Source organism: Coloeus monedula, assembly GCF_965178545.1.
Source record: "Coloeus monedula genome assembly, chromosome: 26".
In the NCBI taxonomy this organism is placed as follows: domain Eukaryota; kingdom Metazoa; phylum Chordata; class Aves; order Passeriformes; family Corvidae; genus Coloeus; species Coloeus monedula.
In genome coordinates this window covers 3,689,520-3,708,637 of record NC_138806.1, presented here as the reverse complement: position 1 = coordinate 3,708,637, position 19,118 = coordinate 3,689,520, and the positions used below count along the sequence as shown (strand labels likewise).

Sequence of the window (19,118 nt, the reverse complement as noted above, 5' to 3'; positions counted from 1 at the left end):
CCCCCCCCACGGCTCCGCCCCCGCCCGCCCCCGCCAGCACCGGGAACGGCACCGGGTAACGGGAGCGGTACCAGGCTCTGGGTTACAGCACCAGGTAATGGCACTGAGTGACGGCACTGGGCATCGGGCAACAGTGCCGGGACCAGGCACTGGATAATGGCATCAGGCAGTGGCACTGGGTGACGGTACCGGGCACCAGCACGGGTTAACGCCACCAGTACCAGCACCAGCACAAGGTAATGGCACAGGGTGTCATAAGTGAGTAGTGGCACTACCACCAGGCACGGGCAGAATCCAAAACAGCTTCAGGCTTCAACACCAGCAGCTTTGGCAGGACACAAACCGGCACCAGAATTTGGCAGTAAGTACCGGGGAAGCCCAAAGCAGCACCAAGCCTTGGTTCTGGGAGCAGGAGTGACCAAATCAGTACCAGGTGGCCACAGACATGGCTGCAAGGCTGCCTTGTGCTGACACCGGGCCCTCTGTGTGAAGCAACCGTGGCTGCACGGTGCTCCTTCCCAACGCAGGCCTGGGCTGACACTTTGCAGCCACATGCACGATCAAGATCCCCAGCGCTGCCGCAGCCTCAGGCACCTGCTGGGACAAGACACTGCATCCCCCTCTTCCAAGCTGCCACGTCCCCTGCAAGCTGTGAGGAGATCCAAGGCGCTGCCAGCTCCTCTGCAGTTGCTCAAACAGAGAAAGTTGACAGCAGCCAAAAGAAAACCATCCTGAGGAGTTCTTGCACAGCTGCCACTCCTGGCAGCACTGACGCCCCAGGGCAGCGGGGTACCCCGGGTGATGGGCACCCCGGGGTGTGGCTGCTGTGCGGTGATGGGCAGAGGCGGCGGCAGGAAGCAATACTGGGTGTGCTCGTTCTGCCCCAGCGCTCTCGCACCCACCGCATGGGATGTCCTGGGCTTTCACTTTCGTTACCAGTTCATCTTCTGTGGCCTGAAAAAACTCCGGAGGGAAATTCAGCCAACACAGGTCCCTGTCCTGCCCTGGGCTGGTAGAAGCACAGGTGACCCTTCCCCAGTGGGAATCCAGGAAGGACGGGCTTGTCTCTCCTTTGTGCCAGCGCTGGAACAGGATCGCTCTCTGACAGCTGATGCACCAGTAATTGCAAATCACTTGGCCACTGTGTCAGAGTACAACCCCACGTTCCCACCTCTCTACTGCTTTTATCTGTTGCTTTTGTGTTGAAGTCCTCCAGCTCCAGCTCAGGCTCCTCACTGCCTCATCCAGCTTCACACTTCCAAGAGGTAAATACCTGTGGGCTGGGCAGACACCAGCCCAGCACCTGCTCCATGCAAACACCAGCCACAAAACGGTGCTTTCCAACTTGCCAGCCTCACTCTGTGTCTGGAGCAGCTCTGGTGAATGACTGAATGAGTGACTCCAGCCCAAACAGCCCCCAGCTCTCACCAAATGTTTTGCTGCCTGCGCTCACCCGCTCAGGAGAATCTCACGCACAGAGGCTGACACATCACTGCTGAGCTGCTGCCAGCAGAGCCCTGGCTGCGGTTCCCAGTGCTCCTGGGGCACTCCAGACCTCACAGGGAGGTGAGCTGGGACCCTGGCAAGCAGGGACAGGCATCCAACGTGAAGCCAGCAGCTCCCACACTGTCTGTATTCACTGAGACAAAAGAAAAGGAATGGAGAACGCAGCGCAGGGCCCTGGTGCCTGCCCACCCTGCTTGGCTGGGACACTCTTGCTCTGGTGAGTTGCATCATGCGAACACGCGGCTTTCACAATCCCTGGCCCACATAACCCATTGGTGCAGTCAGCCAGGCGGGCACTGGCTGCTCAGGCCAGAGAATCAAGGTCACACACAAAGTTTGTGGCTGCTGGGGCTCTGTCTGGGCACCACAGATCCAGGGGTATCTGGAGGATCCTGGGGACACAGCGTTCCCTGTGCCAGAGACCTGCACAGCCACACGTGCTTGGGAGAGCTGGAAGATGTACACAAAACACCCTCAGTTCCCTCTCACTTCCCTCCCTTCTCCCTCCCCTTTCTGGTACAAAGGGGGAAAAAAAGGAAAAATAAATTAGTGATGGGAGAGAAAGTAGAGAGTGCTCCATGCTGAGAGGGCAAATGGAATCCAATAAAATCCAATCCAGTCCAATCCAAATTTGTTTTCACCAGGTCCCAAGGAAAACTCTGAGCTGGCTGGTGGGGATGTTACCCAGGAGAAATTCTTCCTTTCCAGAGGAGAAGAACAGAGGAACTGTGACTGCAGCACTGACCGATGGAGAGGCTGCCCCTGGCTCTGCCCCATCTCTCCCCCAGCATTGCGCCCAAGCGGCCCTAGATCTGCCCTGGCTCTCTTTGGTCCTCAGAAAGTCTTGGGAAGCCTCTGGGAAGGTGAGCATTATCCAGGCTGAACCACAGCCAGACGCGTGGTCACCTCGCATGAGCTCAGCAGGATGCCGAATGACGCTGTGCATTCCAGGGACAGAGGGAGCCTGGAGCTTTGTAATGGATTTCCGAGAAAATTGCCTCTGTGTTTGGAGCAGGAGTGCAAAGAGTGCAGGCAGAACAGCCTTCCTCTCTAAGTGGCATCTCAAGGGTCTTAATTATTTCTCAGGAGTGGAAACATTTATTTAGGCGGCTCTGGAGAGGTCCTGATGCTTCTGGCTACTGCCCTCCGGGCACATCCTGTATGCGAGGCTCCTCTCCAGCCCTCCCTGCTGCTCCTGGGATGTGCAGGGTGCAGGGCTTGGGCAAGGCACAAACACCCAACCACATCACCTGCGGGCAAGACACAGCCTCAGCTCCATCCCCTCCTGCTTGTTGGGAAGCAGGATGTCTCACAGGGGAGCCCAGACCCACCCCATCCCTGCTTTGGGTCCCTCACACTCCCAGGTCTGTGCTGAGGTCACAAAACCCTGTCGTGATAATCCAGTCCAGCTAATGTGAACCAGATGAATCCCCATATTAGTCACAGATTCATGTTTTCCCACAAAGGTCCCATTGGAGAACCAGTCCGGATAGGCCCTGCAGGGTTCCAGCCCCGGTGCTGGTGCAAGAGGCAGCCTGTGGAGAGTGAGGCCAGCGGCACAGACCCTGCCAGAACCCGGCCAGCCTATGGGGAGGGGAAAGTGGAGGCACCAGGAAAGCTCGTCGCTGGCACAGGCTCGGCCTGATGGTGCCTAGTGCCAGTAGGACGGGATGATCTGCTCCAGCAAAAAACGGAAACGACATTTTGTCCAAGGCAGAATTTCCACAGGAAACCTCTGCTTCCAGCCACTCGGATATGGCTGGGAACAACCCAGCAAACACTTGGCCTCAGCAGCCAAGCAGTGCCATTGCTTGGGCAAAGACTCTGTTTCCTCTATAGTTCCTCCAGCTGGGAAAGAACACCCAGTTTCTGCTGCTGAAATACCCAGGGCAGTGAGAGCCCGACTGGGTCTGCAGAGGGCACCAGAAGCCTCCATCAGCTCAGTGAGTATCTCTGCACATGAGGGGGCACGGGGGAGGCCCAGCAGCACCCACAGCCCAGCTGGGACCAAGAACACAATCACCACATGCCCACCCCAGTGCTGGGGCTGGCTGGGGGCGTCAGGAGCACATGCAGCAGGGCTGTACTTGTCCCCCACCCCACGCTGGTGCATCCCAACGTCCCTGCACATCCCCATGCATCCCTGCCCTCTCCCTGCATCCCTGCTCTACCTTGCAGGGCTCAGGTTGCCACAGTAACCGCTCAGTCCCAGCCGCTCCTGCCACAAACGCGCTGCCACAGGTCAGCTCAGTCCAGCGGCTGCATCAGGGCCAGGGCCCTTCACCCCGTGTTGGGGCGAGCAGAGCCCTCAGTGCTGGTGCCACCACAGCCAAATGCTGCATTCTGAGCCAGGATGAGACAGCTGTAGGGAAACAGGCAGGTTGTGTCCTCCTGGAATGGCTGGGAGGTGGTGGCTTTGGAGACCATGCTACGCTGGAGCTCTGGGTCTGACCCCTGCCACAGGTGGCAGTGGAAGACATCACTGCTTGGCTCTGCTCTGCTGTGTACTAGTCTGAGCGTGATGCAGTATTTGCCTGCTGTGTTCTGAGCACTGGAAGCAGGGATTGGGATGCCTCTTGGCTTGCGCAGCAGTGGCATGTGCTCTGCAGCTCAGTGTGTATTGCTGTGGGAGGACCCCACCCAGCAGCTGAGAGGGCAGAGGAGACCCTCAGGCAGCTCCTTGGGCTCTCTGCCTCCCAGCCCCCACTGCAGCATTGCTCATTCAGTTGCTTGGCCCTAGGGATGAGCTGTAGCCCTCTCTAATCCCTGTCTGCTGCTTTATTCCCAGGGAACTGTCAATATTGCACAGCTCAGACAACCCAGGTACCAGTGAGACCCTACACGAGCCGGCTGCTCTGGACTGCCCCTGGTCCAGGGCTGCCCTGCCAGGTGGCCGCCCATCCCCAGGGGGCCGCCTGGTGCCCGTCACGCAAGCGTCCGCATCCCCAAGCGGATTATCTGCATTTGGAAACCCCTAATCCGTTTGCACACTTGGCTCAGACACTGTCCCCACTCCTCCCCACTGTGCTGTGGCCCTGGGCAAGGAGTAAAGCCACCCCATGACCTCCTTTTGGAGCCACAAACAACCTTATGCCCCAGCACAGGCCGAAAGCAAGGGCTGCAGCCCTGCAGGGCTGGCTGGGGCAGAAGGAGGGGGACAGGATGTTGGCAAGTGTCCATTGGCCCAGTTGCCCCTGGCGCTGCAGGGATTTCACCAGCCCAGCACAGGGACCTTCCCCCTGCTGCACATCAGGCTCCAGGCGTTCCCAGCCTGCTGCCACCCAGAGCATTGACAGTAGGAACCCCGAGATGGCAGCAGTGACCCCTTAACCCCATTACTCAGGGCTGGCCCCTGGCTGAGCAGGGCAGATTCCAGCAGGGATGCAGTGTGCCCAGGGAGATAAGAAACCCCTGATCTGCAGGAATATGGAAGGGGACACCATGTTCCTGACACCAAAGGGTTGTGGCAACCCCAGGGGCTGCAGATGGATAAGAAAATTCCTCAGTCCTGGGTTCTCAGCTCCATCCTGCAGCTGCCAGAGGGGAGCTGGTACCTGCCAGGGCAGGAGAAGGGGGTCCCTGCCCATGGGTTGGGCCTCATTCCTTTGTGAACTGCCCCCCACCTGCAGCACCCTGGGCTGCACCACTGAGACAGGCAATGATCCAACACAGGTGCCTGGGGAGCAGAAATGGGTTTGGGGCATCTGGGCAGAGCCCTGGTTTGACCATGAAATGGAGGGGTCCTGGAGTGGGGCTGGTTCCCAAAGCAGGGATGTGGTCAGCTCAGACCTGAGCAGGATGCTCCAGGGCACAAAGAGGGCAGAGAAGGCTCTAGGGCACCTCCAGTGCCTCAAACGATCCAGCACAGCCAGTTCCACATGACCCGCATGAACAATCCCCTTAATCCTGCTCTGACACAGAAATAATCTCTCCCTCTTGGCCTCACCAGAGCACAAACCCTGGAATGATCCTGTTCTCCATGGTAGTGCAGAGAGCTAGGGGTGCAAGTGCTGGGGTGGGATCCACTGAGGCCCTGTGTGCAGAGCATGTCACTGTCACCAGCCAGTGCTCCCAGCCTCATACACCCATCCACCCCTTGCCCTGCAGAGCCTGGGACCTGCAGCCCCCAGCCCCAGCCCAGTCACCTCCAGAAGCACTCGCAGGGGCCCCCACTGCAGCCCCAGACACCCTGGGCTGAGAGCAACCAGAGCAGGGCCCCAGTGCAGCCGTGTCCTCCCACGCTGGCACCAGCATTTCCTTTACACAAGTGGAGGAGACCTAGGCATGTCTCTGGGGCACAGAAAGCAACCACGGGCTGGGACACGGCGATTGCCCCCTGCGTGCCCCGGGAAGAGCCCTGCAGGCCCCGCTAAGGGGCAGCTGCCCACGCGTGCCGGGCAGGTGCCGGCAGCACTGGAGCTGGTTCGCACCGAGCAAACCGCAGCTGCGGCAGCGGGGCTGCGTTTCGCTGACAGAGGCCCCAGTTCCCGAAGCGGGGTCAGGCGGGTGCCACAGGCAGAGCCAAGCTCACACCCCAGAGCACGTCGCTTCAGGGCCTTTATTTTGGAGAAAGTTAAAGCCTGTAGATACAGCAATAAAATATACAAAAAATAAAATTTTTTACAGTATTGAATGCTGCCCTGGGCTCCAAGGACTGTGGCTGGAGGCAGCTGTGGCAAGCGAGCACAGGGGCAAAGGGCCCTCATCCCCTCTGAGCATCCCCAGGGCCAGCCAAGGACCCCCCATCCTGTTCCAAACACAGCTTGGAGGGGCTTGCCCAGACCCCAGAGCCATGGGGATCCTCCCCCCGCCCTATGGTTCCCTGTCCACCAGCTGTGATGCAACTTGGGGGGGGCAGCTCTCCCACTGCCTCCCCCACCCCTCCACTGCTCATCCGTATCTGTGCCCACTGCATGGAAAGGGCAGGAGGGCTCCCCCAACTTTGTTAAGTGCAGGACCACAACCATCAACCCCCCCCCCCCCCCACCAAAAGTCAGGACACCTGCCTTTCACAACACCCATGTGACTGTCCTGCATTGCCCTGCAGCAGGTTCTTCTCCTCACCATGCACCTGCTCCCTTCAACTCTTGCCCCTTCCCACCTTAACTGTGAGGGCCAACCTCCAACAGAAATCCACATGAAGCCCCCGCGAAGCTGCAGACCCCGTGCCTGGCTTCTCACAACCCAGAGAGAAAGGGACAGGCCAGGTGCCCCACTGTCAGCCATGCTGGTTCCACCAGTTCCCCAGGGTCTAACTGGTCTAATTCAGCACAGTGCTGGAAGCAAGATCATGCTCCCAGCACCAGCCTGGCCACAGGGAAGCCAGAGCAGCCCCTGTGGCTTCACCCAGCTCCCAAAATGGGTCACAGCTGCAAACACTGCTTACACGCAGGTGCCAGTACTGGGTAGCAGCACTGCCCTACCCCAGGGACACCAGCCATCCCAACAGGAGCCCGGGCTGCTGGCATTGGCCAGACCGCTGTGCCCGAAGCAGGAAGCTGGGGACAAGCACAAGCAGCTCCCGAACCTCTGGGCTCCCAGCAAACCCAGGCTGAGTCCAGCAGGGGCGGTGCCTGCTGAGTCCAGAGAGGGAGCATCTGGATATATCCCCCTGCAGCTCCAAACCCTGTGCTTGTCATCCTGGCCAAAACCAGGACCAGGCAGGTGCAGAGAGGGGACCCACCCCAGCACCCTGCAAGCTCTAGGAGGTGCTGGGAGCAGCAGGGCAGACCCTGCCACATGGCCAATCCCCTCTGCAATTCCAGACTTGTAGGGTCTTGTGGGTTTGGGTGCAGGCAGTCAGGGCAGCAGCTTCCAGCAGCGGGACCGGGGCTGTGGAAGCGTTTGTAGGAACTGTGGCTGCAATCGGAGGCAAATAGGCACTTGAATGAGCAAAAATAATAAAAAACTGTTATGGAAGGAAATAGAAAAAGGTTCATCCCCCTCCCCCAGAGATGAGTGGCACCACCCCAGAGAGGGGCTGCTCTGTTGGGTCAGGTGAGGACCTGACCCATTCAGGGACCCTGGCCCCCAGCTGTTCCCGAGGGCAGGCCCAGAGCAGCTGCAGCCGAGTGGGACAAATCCAGGGGAGCGCTCTGGAGGTGGGAAGGCTGAGCCCGGGGAGGGCCCCGTGCGCCGGCGCAGCCCCTCACATGGGCGAGGACGCACACTCTGGGGTCAGCTCCATGTCGAAGGTCAGCGACTCTGCGGGCAGACACAGCCAGGGTTACGGGGCCCGCACGTGGCCGCAGCCAGGGCCCCCGGGAGCCCCCCCTGACTCACCGAACTGCCCGCCCGCGTTGCTCTCTGCGCCCTCGCTGCTGTTGCCGAACTGCATGAGCGAGTCCAGGGTGCGCGGGGACATGGGCAGGTCGATGGTGTTGCTGAAGGAGGTGCTGTCCGAGGGAAAGCACAGAAACCTCCCGAGTCAGGGCCTGGCCAGAGCTCTCTAACATCCCCTCTACCCGCTGAGGGCCCCCCAGGCACGGCCCAGCAGCCCCCAGAGCTCTCCAGAGGAAAGGGGCCCCGGAGGGGAAGAACAGGGCTGTGGTTTGGGCAGCAACCAGAGCCTGGCTCAGCCCCCACCATCACCTCGGGCTGGGAACCCCACAGTAACCAGGCAAAGCTCAGAGGTGGAAAGAAAGGAAGGAAGGAAACCTCTCCCTCAAGCAAGGCTGAGCACACAAACACCCCTCCAAGCATTGACAGACACCCCCCAGGAACACTCACGGGGTGACACAGATGAACTTGGTCTTCAGGTATGGAGCAGCACCTGCAAGGAGGGAGGAGCTTCGTCATCAGCCACCTAAGGACGAATCCTTCTCTCCACTCCCCGGAGCACAGGCGGTACCCACCCTCTGCCCATACCCCATGGGACCCCATGGCTGGTCCCACACTGTGGCTGTGCACTCCAGGGATGGCACAGAATCCTGGCTGGTGACAGTCAGTGCTATCCCCGGAGCCTCCCTGTGACAAAGGAGCCACAGAAAGTCAACGACTACCTGAGTCCGTCGCTTCCGAGTGTTCCTGGCTCTCGGAGCGGCAGTACTTTCCAAACGCCTCCTCCTTGGGGATGTCTGGGTACAGGTACACCAGTGGGGACACCAGGATGTTGGTGGCATCCATGATTTTGTAGCCCATGATGATCTCCGCAAACGACATGTTGTTCAGCTGCTGCTTGGTGTAAGGCTCCACTGACTGGATCTGCGTTTTCCCTGTGCAAGGAAGGAGAACTTTGGCACAGGACAAAAACAGAACTGCCCTCGGACACTCCCAGAGTGGTAGGGACAAGATGGGCCTGGGGCAGTGATCAGCTCTACTAGGCACTCAGCAGACCACGGGGCAGGACTGGGACCTGACTGGGTTCAGTGCCATAGGAAACTGTGTCCGTGGGCAGCACATGGGCACGGACACCCAGAAGGTAAAGACCAGCAAAGGGCAGCCAGGCTCAGAAGTTAACCCAGGCAGACAGCTTGTTGGGACAAGGACAAAGGACAAGTGCTTATCAGAGGGTCCAAGCCCCCTTTGGAACCCGGAATGCCAAGCCAGGCACCCAGGGCAGCGAGGGTAGAGCTCGTACCACTGATGTCCTTCTCCACCCACGTGAAGGTGATGCCACCTTCCTTGCTGCTCTCACTGAAGCGCAGCAGAAAGGTCCCCGGGGGCTTGGTGCTCAGGATGGCTCGCTCCCGCTCCTTGCTGATGAACCCCATGATGTACCTGGGCAGGAGGAAGCAAGCACAACAAATGTGGGTCAGGGCACAGGAGCAGCTCCTCCAGGATGTGAGCCCTGCCAGCTCTGCTCAACAGCAGGACTCAGCCTGGCCACTGACATTTTATGGATTCCCAGGCAAGTTTTCACTCTGAACCAGCAAAAAGTATCCCAGGAGAGTACACCTGCACATGGACAAGGCACCCCATGCCATCAGGATGGAACCTGTGGGACCCCTTCCAAGGCCCAGCCTAACCACGGGCTCTGGGCTGGCACTAACCCTTCGTTCCACAGCGCCAGGATGTACTTCTTCACCAAATCAATGATGTTGTCCAGCCAGACCCAGAAAGAAAAGCCTTTGCCAGCCATGTTCTCCTGAGGAAAAGGCAGAGAGGCTGCTAGCACACCTTGGAAGAAGGGAACAGCAAAGGGAAGTTGCTCAGGGAAGAGAGGGAATTGTACCTTGCAGAACTTGGCCCAGGTGATCTGACAGCCAGAGTAATTCACGCCTGGTCCTGGCAGACAAAAAGAACACAACCATTTAAATAGAATTTGTTCTTCCAAAGACACCATTTCCAGGGTTTGTGTCATTTGGGAGAAAACCAAGCAACTGAAAATTACAGCTCTCAGGCCAAAAACGGGACTCACTCTTGGATGACATGTAGAGGTGGGGAGTCACCCCAAGGGGCAAGAGGGATGGGCAGGACACCACCCCACGTCACCCAGCACTTACCCAGCAGTTTTTCTGCCAGCGTGGTCAGCTGCTCAATGCTGAGGCCGCGTTTTGTGGTGGAGGAGAACTGCCAGCTCAGCACCTCTGCCACCTGGTCCCAGGTGCCAATGGGTGGCTTGGTGAAGAAGTTCACGTTCTGCATGAGGGAACACACAGCCCTGAGTGGGACATGGGACAGGAGAAGGGCCAGGTCCTGCCTCAGCCTCGCTCCCCGGCCTCTGTTTCCCTCTCTGATCATGACACCCCCATCCTGACACCTGCCCTGCTGCCTCCCCAAGCCAGCCCTACCTTGGGGTTGTTGGTCAGCATGTTGTACCACAGGATGGACGCCCAGGCATTGGGCATCTGGCAGATGTTGGAGATGACCACCACAGGCAGCGAGTGGGTCTGCAAAGAGAGGATGTGACCGTGGGCTGGGACAGCTCCCAGGGCTCCTCTTCCCCCAGGCCCGTGGTGGCAGAAGACAGTGACCCATGCCTCACCTCCAGGTCGATCTTCAGCCCCTGGTGATACACCTCCGTCTCAAAAGTGATGAGGTGCAGCTCCTCAGTGACTATCAGCGAGGCCTGAGGCAGAAGGGGACACCATGAGCACCACAAGACACCCACCCTCAGCCCAACACGTGACCACGAGGCCCGGCACATCTGCTCGGGGCTGGCCTGGCAAGCTGCCATTGCGCCAGTCGGTGCCAGTGGATCCCCCACCTCAGGGCTAGGCTCCTGCATCCCCTCCCATCTCAGCTGCCCCTGTCAATGGCCAGTCCCCCTCCCAGGGCCCCCTACACTCACGTCGCAGTTGGCTCGGCCTCCATTCCCACAGCGCTGCTCCCGCAGGGTCTGCAGAGAGAGGGACAGGCTGAAGCAGCACCACAACAACACGTGGCCGTACAGGAACAGCCCAGGAGCTCGTGGTACCCACCAGGTGCTTGAACTCTGCTGAGAGGCTGCCATTGTTCGACTCCTCCATGTTCATGACCTTGGTGTTGGTCCCCAGGATGTTAAACTTCCGGGACCTGGGAAGAGGAAAGAGTGTGGCTGACAGGGCTGTCTCGGAGTGAATGTGTGGGAGAATGTTTGCCAGGAGTAAAAGCAGAAACAACAAAAAATGACCAAAGCAAACAGTGCACTTACCCCCTAAGTGCTGCAACATCCCCAGAGTCCCTAGGAAACAGGAAAGAGACACCAAGTCATGGCAGTGGCCTTCCCACCCTGATGCAGACAAGCTGGTGTGTGGTGCTGGCTGTATTCCAGTATGAGTCCCATGAGCCCCACAGGCTTTTCTCCCACGTGGAGATGAACCCTCAGGATTCAGCGCCACCCTGCACCCTCCCCTTCAACTGGGGGCCACGCTGGCCCTCAGTGTGGAGATGGAGCCCAATCCAAGGGCAGCAGGAATCAGTCCCATCCCAGTAAGCCCACCCAGTGCCACTGGAAGGGAAGCACAGGACTCACTTGTCAATGCAGACTTTGATTTTCAGCTGATAGTTCAGCTCTGGAAACTTGACCAATAATCTGCAAGAGTCAGGAGACACAGAGCATGAACATCCTGTGCACAGAAGCACCTCCTGTTCCACAGGGCACCTGGCACAGCCAGCAGCATGGATCAGCTCCTCCGGTGGCCCTGGGCACAGCTTCACACAGGCCCAGGACATGTTAGCCCTGACACCTGTCCTCAGAACCAGAGAGGTGCTGATGCTCCCCTGAGCATCCTGAGGAGCTCGGTTGGCCTGCTGACTGCCCACACCAGGCTCTGAACAAACACCCTCCACACTACTCTGGGCCAGATTTGGGAGAGGGCAAGGGAGCTCCAGGCAGAGTCCAGTGTCAGAGCAGCCTCCCTCCATGGAGGCTGGCAGGGAATATGGCCCAGCTGAGCAGCAGCTGGCCAGAGATGCACTGATGCTTCCCACCCCCACAAGGGGATTTACCAGAACCCAGCTGCCTCCAGGAACATGGTGGATCCCCAGCCAGCCCCGCACTGAGTCATGTGGGCGGCACTCCAGCCTGCTGGGATCATCCCTCTGGGATCTATCCTGCTGGTATCCATCCCTTCACATCACCAGAGCTCCCCAGATAAGCCAGGGGCTGCATTTGCAGCAGCATTTTCAGAGAGCGATCCCAACTGCCCTCCCTGCACAGCTCCCTCCCTCACCCGTGGGGACGGTGACCCACCTGACTTTGGTGGTGAACTGCACGCCTGTCTTGATGACGAGGGGCCGGTCGGGATGCATGGGCATGCAGGGCTGCCTCTCCACGACAAAAGCGCTGCAGGAACAGCACAGGGACCACAGTCAGACCTCCTTGCCCACCCTCCACCCATGGCCATAACCAGGACTGCCTGTGGCTCCCGCCTGCCTTCAGCACCTTTTCATCAGGTTCCTGAACAGCTCCACAATCCGCTCCTCCAGCATGGGCCGGTGCTGGACAATTGGGTCACCCTTATAGGATACTTTTTGCTGCAGTTCTTCCAACTTCTTGATCTGTTGCCGGGTCTGTAGCTGCGATTCAGCAAGAGAGGTTATCCTAGGGGAGCAGGGAGAACCAGCATTAGCTCTGGCTGCCAAGCCCACACTGTCCAGCCTGCAGAGCCCTCCTCCTCTCATGCAAGAAGATGCTCTCCATGCCAAACCAGCCAAGAACTGAGTGTGTCTGTGGCTCCAAGCCCAGAGCATTTTTCTAGGCCATGCATTACAAACAAAACCTGCACGTGCCCAGGTGACACCAGGGCCAGAAACTTTTCAGCAGCCTCAGAATCCCCCAGGCACTGGGACACCATTCCAGCACTGTGCCCACCATCATGGCTCAGGCTATGTTGACGTGTGCAGGCATCAGAAACCATTTTGCAAGAACATTTCCAGAGACCAAGAGCTCATCTCCACAGCAGGTGTATGAGTGCCACTGCTCTGGGGACTGACACAGTCCCAGCCAGCTCTCACCAGTTCTCAAGCCGGTCCAGGCAGATATTTGGTGGGCCACCGATGCAGGCAATCTGCTGCCGCCTCTTCCAGTCTGCCAGTTCCTCATCTGCCAGCATCTTCTGCACATATTCCATGGCCGACAGCAGCCCAGCCAGCTCGCTCACTATGCCCTGCCAAGAGAGAAAGCAGAACCTTCAGCACCCTGTGACTTCCCCCACGGACCCGCAAGTTTCACATTCAAAGACAAGGAAGAAGTCACATAGGGCTGTGCTTGCTGCACTGCTCCTGGTTCTGGCCATGCAGGAACTACCAAACTGCGACCCTGAAGAAGAGGGATCTGCACCCAGGGGAATCTGGAGGGCCAGCTGCTCCACTTACCCTGCGCATCTGGTCCAGCGCCGTCAGCATTTGCTCCAGCTGCTGCATCTTCTGCCGGGTCACCGACTGGTTGTTCCCATTCAGGTCCTGCATGTCTGTGCAGAGCCACACACATGGACTCTTCCCAGCTCTCCAAGTGCCACAACAACACAACACTTCCCGGCAAAGTGCAGGCACCCTGAAAGCGCCCTATAGCCAAGCAGGAATCTGGCACAGCATCCAAGCACCTCCGTGGCTCTGCTGCACCCACAGAGGCCAATCCCTCCCCACCCCACTGCTGTGCTTACAGCAAAGCTCAGTTCAGCTCCCTCAAGGGCAGCATCAGTGGTAGAAACAAAAGACCAGGTTTCTCTAATTGCCATGCAAATGCCCTGAGCCTGAGCACATTCCCGCTGGGAGTGGAGGCTGAAACACCTCTCCAGCAAGTTTCCTTGCTGGAACACACTGTGGTTTGCAAATGGTAATGAGCTGTCATTACCTCCTTGGCTTTTCAAAGTCTTGTAGTTAAAATCGAAATCATCCTGGAGATTCTCCACCACTTTCATCTTCTGCTCCAGATCCTGCAAGGCAAGAGATGTGGTTTCATTCAAAGCATTCAAGAACTGTGGTGGGGAAAGCAGAAGGTGCCCAGGAAGACACATACCTGCACCCTCTTCCTGACATCCTGCAGGTGCTGCTCCAGCATCTGCTGCTTCTCTGTCACCACAGCTGCTGTTGGATGTGTTGCCTGTCCCCCTTGCTGCAGAGGGGACAAGAAGGGCATTAGGACAGGGCTGTAGCCTGGGGATGCTCCCTCCCAGCCTGAGGAGGTTCTGCAGGGTCTTCACCCCATCCTTAACACACACTGGGGCAACCAGCTGCTCACTTCAGCATCAGCTCCAGGATGGCACAGGGTCAGGGAGAGAAGAGATGGGGGCACCCAGCTCGCCACACCAGCCAGAACACCCAGGCTGTGTCCTGGCTGTCGAGAATCAGGATGGAGGCCCTGGGATACCTGGCCACTGACCTGGGCTGCAGTGGCAGCAGTCTGGAGGAGCCGGGACTCTTCCCAGAGGCAGCGAGCCACGATGCGGGCTATTTCCATTGGCTTCTCCAAGTATCTGCTCTGTAAAGGGTGGAAAAACCCACGGTCAGCAGGCACAAGGCAACCCCTAGGATCTCCACATCCTTGAGGGCTGTGGATGGTGAGCTGTGCCAAGGAATTGCTTGGACTCTCACCAGCTTCCCCACCATGCCTACCCCTGCCAAGCTGGCACTTCCCACCTCACCTGCAGGAACTGCTTGATGCGGCGCAGGTTGTGCTGGTAGAGGACATTGGACTCCTGCAGAAAGCGGCTGTACTGCTGGTCGATCTCCCCCAGCAGGTTGTGGAACACCAGCGTGGCGTGCGACTCCTTGCTGGCAGCGTATGCCCTGTACAAGGGAGGGAGAGAGCCCTGAGTGCCTGGCACAGGGGGCTCTGCTCACACCCACCATCCCCTGTGCAGCTTACAGAATCACACAGTCACTTAGGTTGGAAAAGACTCTAAGATTGAGTCCAACTCGTGACCGATCACCATCAAGTAGACCAGAGCACCAGGCAGATGGTGCACACCAGCACCTCATGTGTGTGAGCACGTCCCACATGCTTATGGATGGGATCCAGGTATCAGCGCTCTGTGTCAGCCCCGTTTACAACAGAGGTCAGTGTTAGCCAGCCCTGGATGGGGACATCCTCCTGCTTCAGAGCTGCCTCTTCTCCCAGTCTGGGGTCTAACACAGTGCACAGAGTCACACTCCATGCATAGTCCTGCTTCCCTCAATGCCACATGAGCCCCAGGGAGGAAAGTCAGTCCCACCACACCGAGGGCCCAGGGAAAGTGACAGAGCTCCTCCAGCCCACTCGGACCCCTGCGGGTGGGTGTTCCGAGCAAAGTCCCCTCACTGGCGTTTCACAAGGCCTTACCAGTCCTGGCTTTCAATCCAGGGGGCCAGGAACTGCCGGAGCTCCATGGGGAAGCTGTCACTGTAGAGCTGGTGGAGCTGCTCCAGGTACCGCGTGTCGAGCTGCTGTAGCTGGTTCCACTGCGCCATCCTGGCCAGCTCCGGAGACCTGCCGGGATGGGCACACATGTGGCTCAGAGCTGGCTCCCAGTGGGCTCCTGGCTCCCTCCTGCCAGGACCCAGCTGTGACCCCTCTGAAAAAGGCTGAGGGGGCCAGAATCAGGGGCAGCCAGGGCACAAGCCCAGGGCACAGTGCTCCAGGACAGCTGGCACAGGCAGGCTGGTCACTGGCAATAGGTAGGAATGAGGCTTTAATTTGGTCTCACAGGCACCCCTGGTCGGCCCTGCTGGGAGGCAGGGAAGTGGCTGTGGAGCTTACAGTAAGTGCAGAAGGCGGAGACTGCCAGGAAACTACAGAAACAAGGAAGGAGCAATTTTCAAGTTCATGACTTGTATCAATGGAAATCAAACTGACGCTAACGAGGGAACTCCAGCTGTGCTGGAAAACGAAGGCAGAGCTCTGCGTGACACCAGCAGTCACTTCCCTAAAGAAAGCGGTTTGCTTTTCCCACAGGTCCCTGCGCTGAGTGATGCAGCTCTCCCGGGAGACTCTTTCCCCATTTGTCTGGGTGGGAGGAAGGAAAGGTGGAATATCATCTGTGAGCTGAGGCACCGGGAGGGGACAGACATTGGCACTGACATGGGAGTTAGAGAGGTTTTTAGAACTTCACAGCACTGAACAGCCCCAAAGGCAGGAGCAGCAGGACAATAACCTTGAACTACAACCCTCTGGTGCAATCCTCAGGGAAGTCCACATGAACCAAACCTGCTTTCAATGGAGCAATGAGTGAAGACGAAAGGAGAGAGCCAGTGGCCATGCAAGGTTCTGCAGACAACAGACTCCTTCAGCTCTGGAGTCAGACCTGGCTGCAGACCAAGGGCTGGACTGTGAGCCATGGGCCAGGGCTGCGTGTGGGGCAGCACAGAGGAGCCCCCATTCCACAGGGCGCTCAGCTCTTTGTAGCCAGTTCTCAGCTGTAGCGGCTTGGAGAATGCTCCGCCTTGCCCTAGCAGTTGCAGGGTCCCAGCCCTTCCACTCGGTCCTGGAGGCCACTCCTGCAGCATGAGTGGTGCTGCTGCTGGGGGGAAAACCCAACAAATGCACAGGCCAGGCAAGAGCGAAAGCCCACCAGCCCCACAGGGAGTGCCCCGCCAGGACGGTGAGCTCAGCTGCCTCGCTTCCTATTGCGCCATGCACCAGGGGCGGGGGGGCTGCACCAGCCCCTCCGGAAACAGCAGCAGCTGCTGCCCCAGCCCAGCTCCTGCCAGAGAAGTGTTTCCAGCCCTGAGCCGAGGACAGTGCTGCAGCACCATGGCACAGGAGGCAGTTACCTGGGCAGTGCCTGGTGCCAAGTGGCTCACAGGCCATCAGGCTGCAGAAACTGAACCAGACGCCACATCCGGACCCATGATCCAAGCAGATGTTCCAACTAAAAGCCACAATCTCGGCATTTCAGGGCAGTGCTGGAGTCACAATCTGAGAGCACCAAAGGGCCAAGAGCAAAGCTCCCAGGCTGCCACTCGGCAGCAGCACTTGGACGGGACTCAGCCACTTCCCGCTGCCACAAACAGCTGCAGGACAAGCCAGCTTGCAGCACTAAATTCCAGCTCCCCCCGGCATCCACACAAGGCATTCTGACATTCCTGGAGGAAAAGGGTCCCTAAGACACTCCTTACTGCAGCAGGCACCACTATCAGGGAAATTCTAAACCTGCCAGCCCTGGAACCCCACGCAGGAGCCTCTACCTGGCCAGCCCCACCAATGGGAAGCCTCCCTTGCCTGGGTTAAAGATCTGAGGGTTGATTCCGCCGGGCTTGCCCATCTCTGCGGTTTGCCTCTCCTCCGTCTCTGGAATGGAGCCAGAGAGCAGCCAACATGGCCAGGACCAACACAGCATGATGCAAGCTCGGGGGTAAACATGCTGTCCAGAGCTCAGAGGAGAGCTGCTAAAAGTAGCTCAAGAGCTAAAGTTCATCTGTCTTTATCTCCCTGCAAGGGCAGAGCACAAGAGTCGGGCCCAGCTGCGCAGTGTCACCAGCAGCCCAGGACAGCTCTGCGCACTCCAACCACCTTGCTCAAAATGCCCTGCAACTGCTTTCTGTCTGCCTTCTCATCTCTGGGACACACCTGGGAACACCCTTCACGTGTGCCCCCACAACAAGCAATGAGTCCTAGGGAGTCACTGGAAAGGGCCTTAGAAGGACCCCGGGACTCTGTGCCCCTTGCAGTGACATGAGTAGGAGGAAGCTCAGTCACTGACAGAGTTGCACAGGCCACATCATCACAGTGTCATCACAGGGTCATGACAGATGCCATCAACAACACTTCACAAAGTCCTTGCACCAGGCACCCTACACCAGCACCAGGCACCTCGCTGCCCTCTCTTCCACACAACCATCAACAGCCCGATGGAAAACTGTTCAACACAGCAGCCATTTGCTCCAGCAGCACAAGAGCCCATTTGGAAAGGCTGCTAGAAGAATTTGGCTCTGCTCCTCTGGAGCGATTTCAAAGCCAGGCTTGGAGGTGGAAAACAGTGATGCAGAGATTTGCAACAGGAGGGGGGAGATGGCAACCTCACAGTCATGGCATGAGTTCCTTTCACCCCACATACCACAGTTCCTCATCACAGCTCTCCATAGTCCATCCCAGCGGAACTCCTACTGCAGGAGCTGCGAGTGACACTGTCACCATCCACCCCGGGGCAGGGGACACCCAGCCCACACCCCTCCTGTCTGCCGTCACCGCCCCTCCAGCAGCTCCACAGGAAGCAGAAGACTGGAGGAGTGACAGTGACAGCGATCACCTTCAGGGTGGAAGCGGGGTCTGCTCCCCGATGTGCACACCAGGCAGGGCCAGTCCCTGCAGGTGCAAAGGGAGTGGGCCCAGGGCAGCCCACCCTCCCAGTTCTCCCCGCAGCGCCAGTCTCGTGGCTGTGTCCCTCCGACAGGAATGCGGGGGTGTCCCATGGCCCGTGGGACAGGAGCCACCCACACACGGGGCAGCAGCGCAGTGCCGGGAGCCGGGGGGGCAGGAGCAGCGGGCAGCACTGTCAGCTCCCGCAGAGTTTTCGGGCTCGTTCTGCCGAGCTGCAGAACTCCACTGCTCTGCTCGGCCACCACCCGTCACACCAAGCACCCACGGGGACAGTAAGCGAGGCAAGGCCCGGTCCGGGCAGGAGGCCCCGAGCTGCTGCTGCTGCAGTCCAAGAGGCATGTGACAGCCGGGAGCTCGCAGCTCCACAGATCCCAGCCGGGTCTTCCAGCCCCGGTGTACCGGCGCCACCCTTTCGGCTCCCAGCCCTGGTTCTGAGTCCTGGCATCAGCATAATGCCAGGAGCGCAGGGACAAGCCGCACCAGCCCGTGCCTCGTTCCGCACGGGAACGCCGAAACCAGGGCACCGTGCCAGCCTCGGCCCATGCCCAGCTGGACCCGGGCGGGCCGCACCTCCTCCGGCCCTGCCGGTCCCGGCGCTTTCTGCTCTCCGAGAAACCGGTTCGGGCTCTGCCCCTGTGCCGGGCCGTGTGCGGTGCGATCCCGGAAGACCGACCCGGGCAGCACAGACCGACCCCGCTCCGCACCGAGGCGCGGACCTTCAGTGACGGGGGAGCCGGGACAGGCCCCCCCCCGCGTCATCCCGCGATGCCGGCCCCGCTCCCGCCCCGGCCCCAAACCGGCCCGGGGGACACCGGCTCCCGGCGACGAGCAACGCCCGCGCGCCTCCCGCGCTCACCGGCGGTCCCGGCGGGCGGGGCGGCGACTCCCGGTGACGGCGACGATCTCGTCCGGCTGCGCCGAGGGACCGGACCTGCTGCGGCCCGGCCCTACC

At 59.2% G+C, this 19,118-nt stretch overlaps 1 protein-coding gene across 3 annotated transcripts; it reads right to left on the bottom strand.

Moving 5' to 3' along the window:
• Positions 1 to 6,050: 6,050 nt before the first annotated feature.
• Positions 6,051 to 19,118, bottom strand: STAT3 (signal transducer and activator of transcription 3). 3 transcript variants are annotated; one of them, XM_082297547.1, is made up of 24 exons: positions 19,023 to 19,118; positions 15,191 to 15,337; positions 14,514 to 14,658; positions 14,252 to 14,350; positions 13,889 to 13,984; positions 13,724 to 13,805; positions 13,246 to 13,340; positions 12,886 to 13,037; positions 12,314 to 12,472; positions 12,122 to 12,214; positions 11,402 to 11,461; positions 11,081 to 11,110; positions 10,869 to 10,962; positions 10,739 to 10,786; positions 10,433 to 10,516; positions 10,239 to 10,337; positions 9,951 to 10,086; positions 9,680 to 9,732; positions 9,498 to 9,592; positions 9,086 to 9,225; positions 8,505 to 8,720; positions 8,236 to 8,278; positions 7,789 to 7,901; positions 6,051 to 7,710 (listed from the first exon to the last, which is right to left on the bottom strand). In XM_082297547.1, the coding sequence occupies exons 2-24, from the start codon at positions 15,316 to 15,318 to the stop codon at positions 7,655 to 7,657; spliced, it is 2,316 nt and encodes a 771-aa protein (XP_082153673.1). In that variant the 5' UTR covers positions 15,319 to 15,337; positions 19,023 to 19,118; the 3' UTR covers positions 6,051 to 7,654. The 3 variants fall into 3 exon arrangements, with proteins under 3 accessions (XP_082153673.1, XP_082153671.1, XP_082153672.1); XM_082297545.1 differs by having other exon boundaries at positions 8,508 to 8,720; XM_082297546.1 differs by having other exon boundaries at positions 9,498 to 9,732.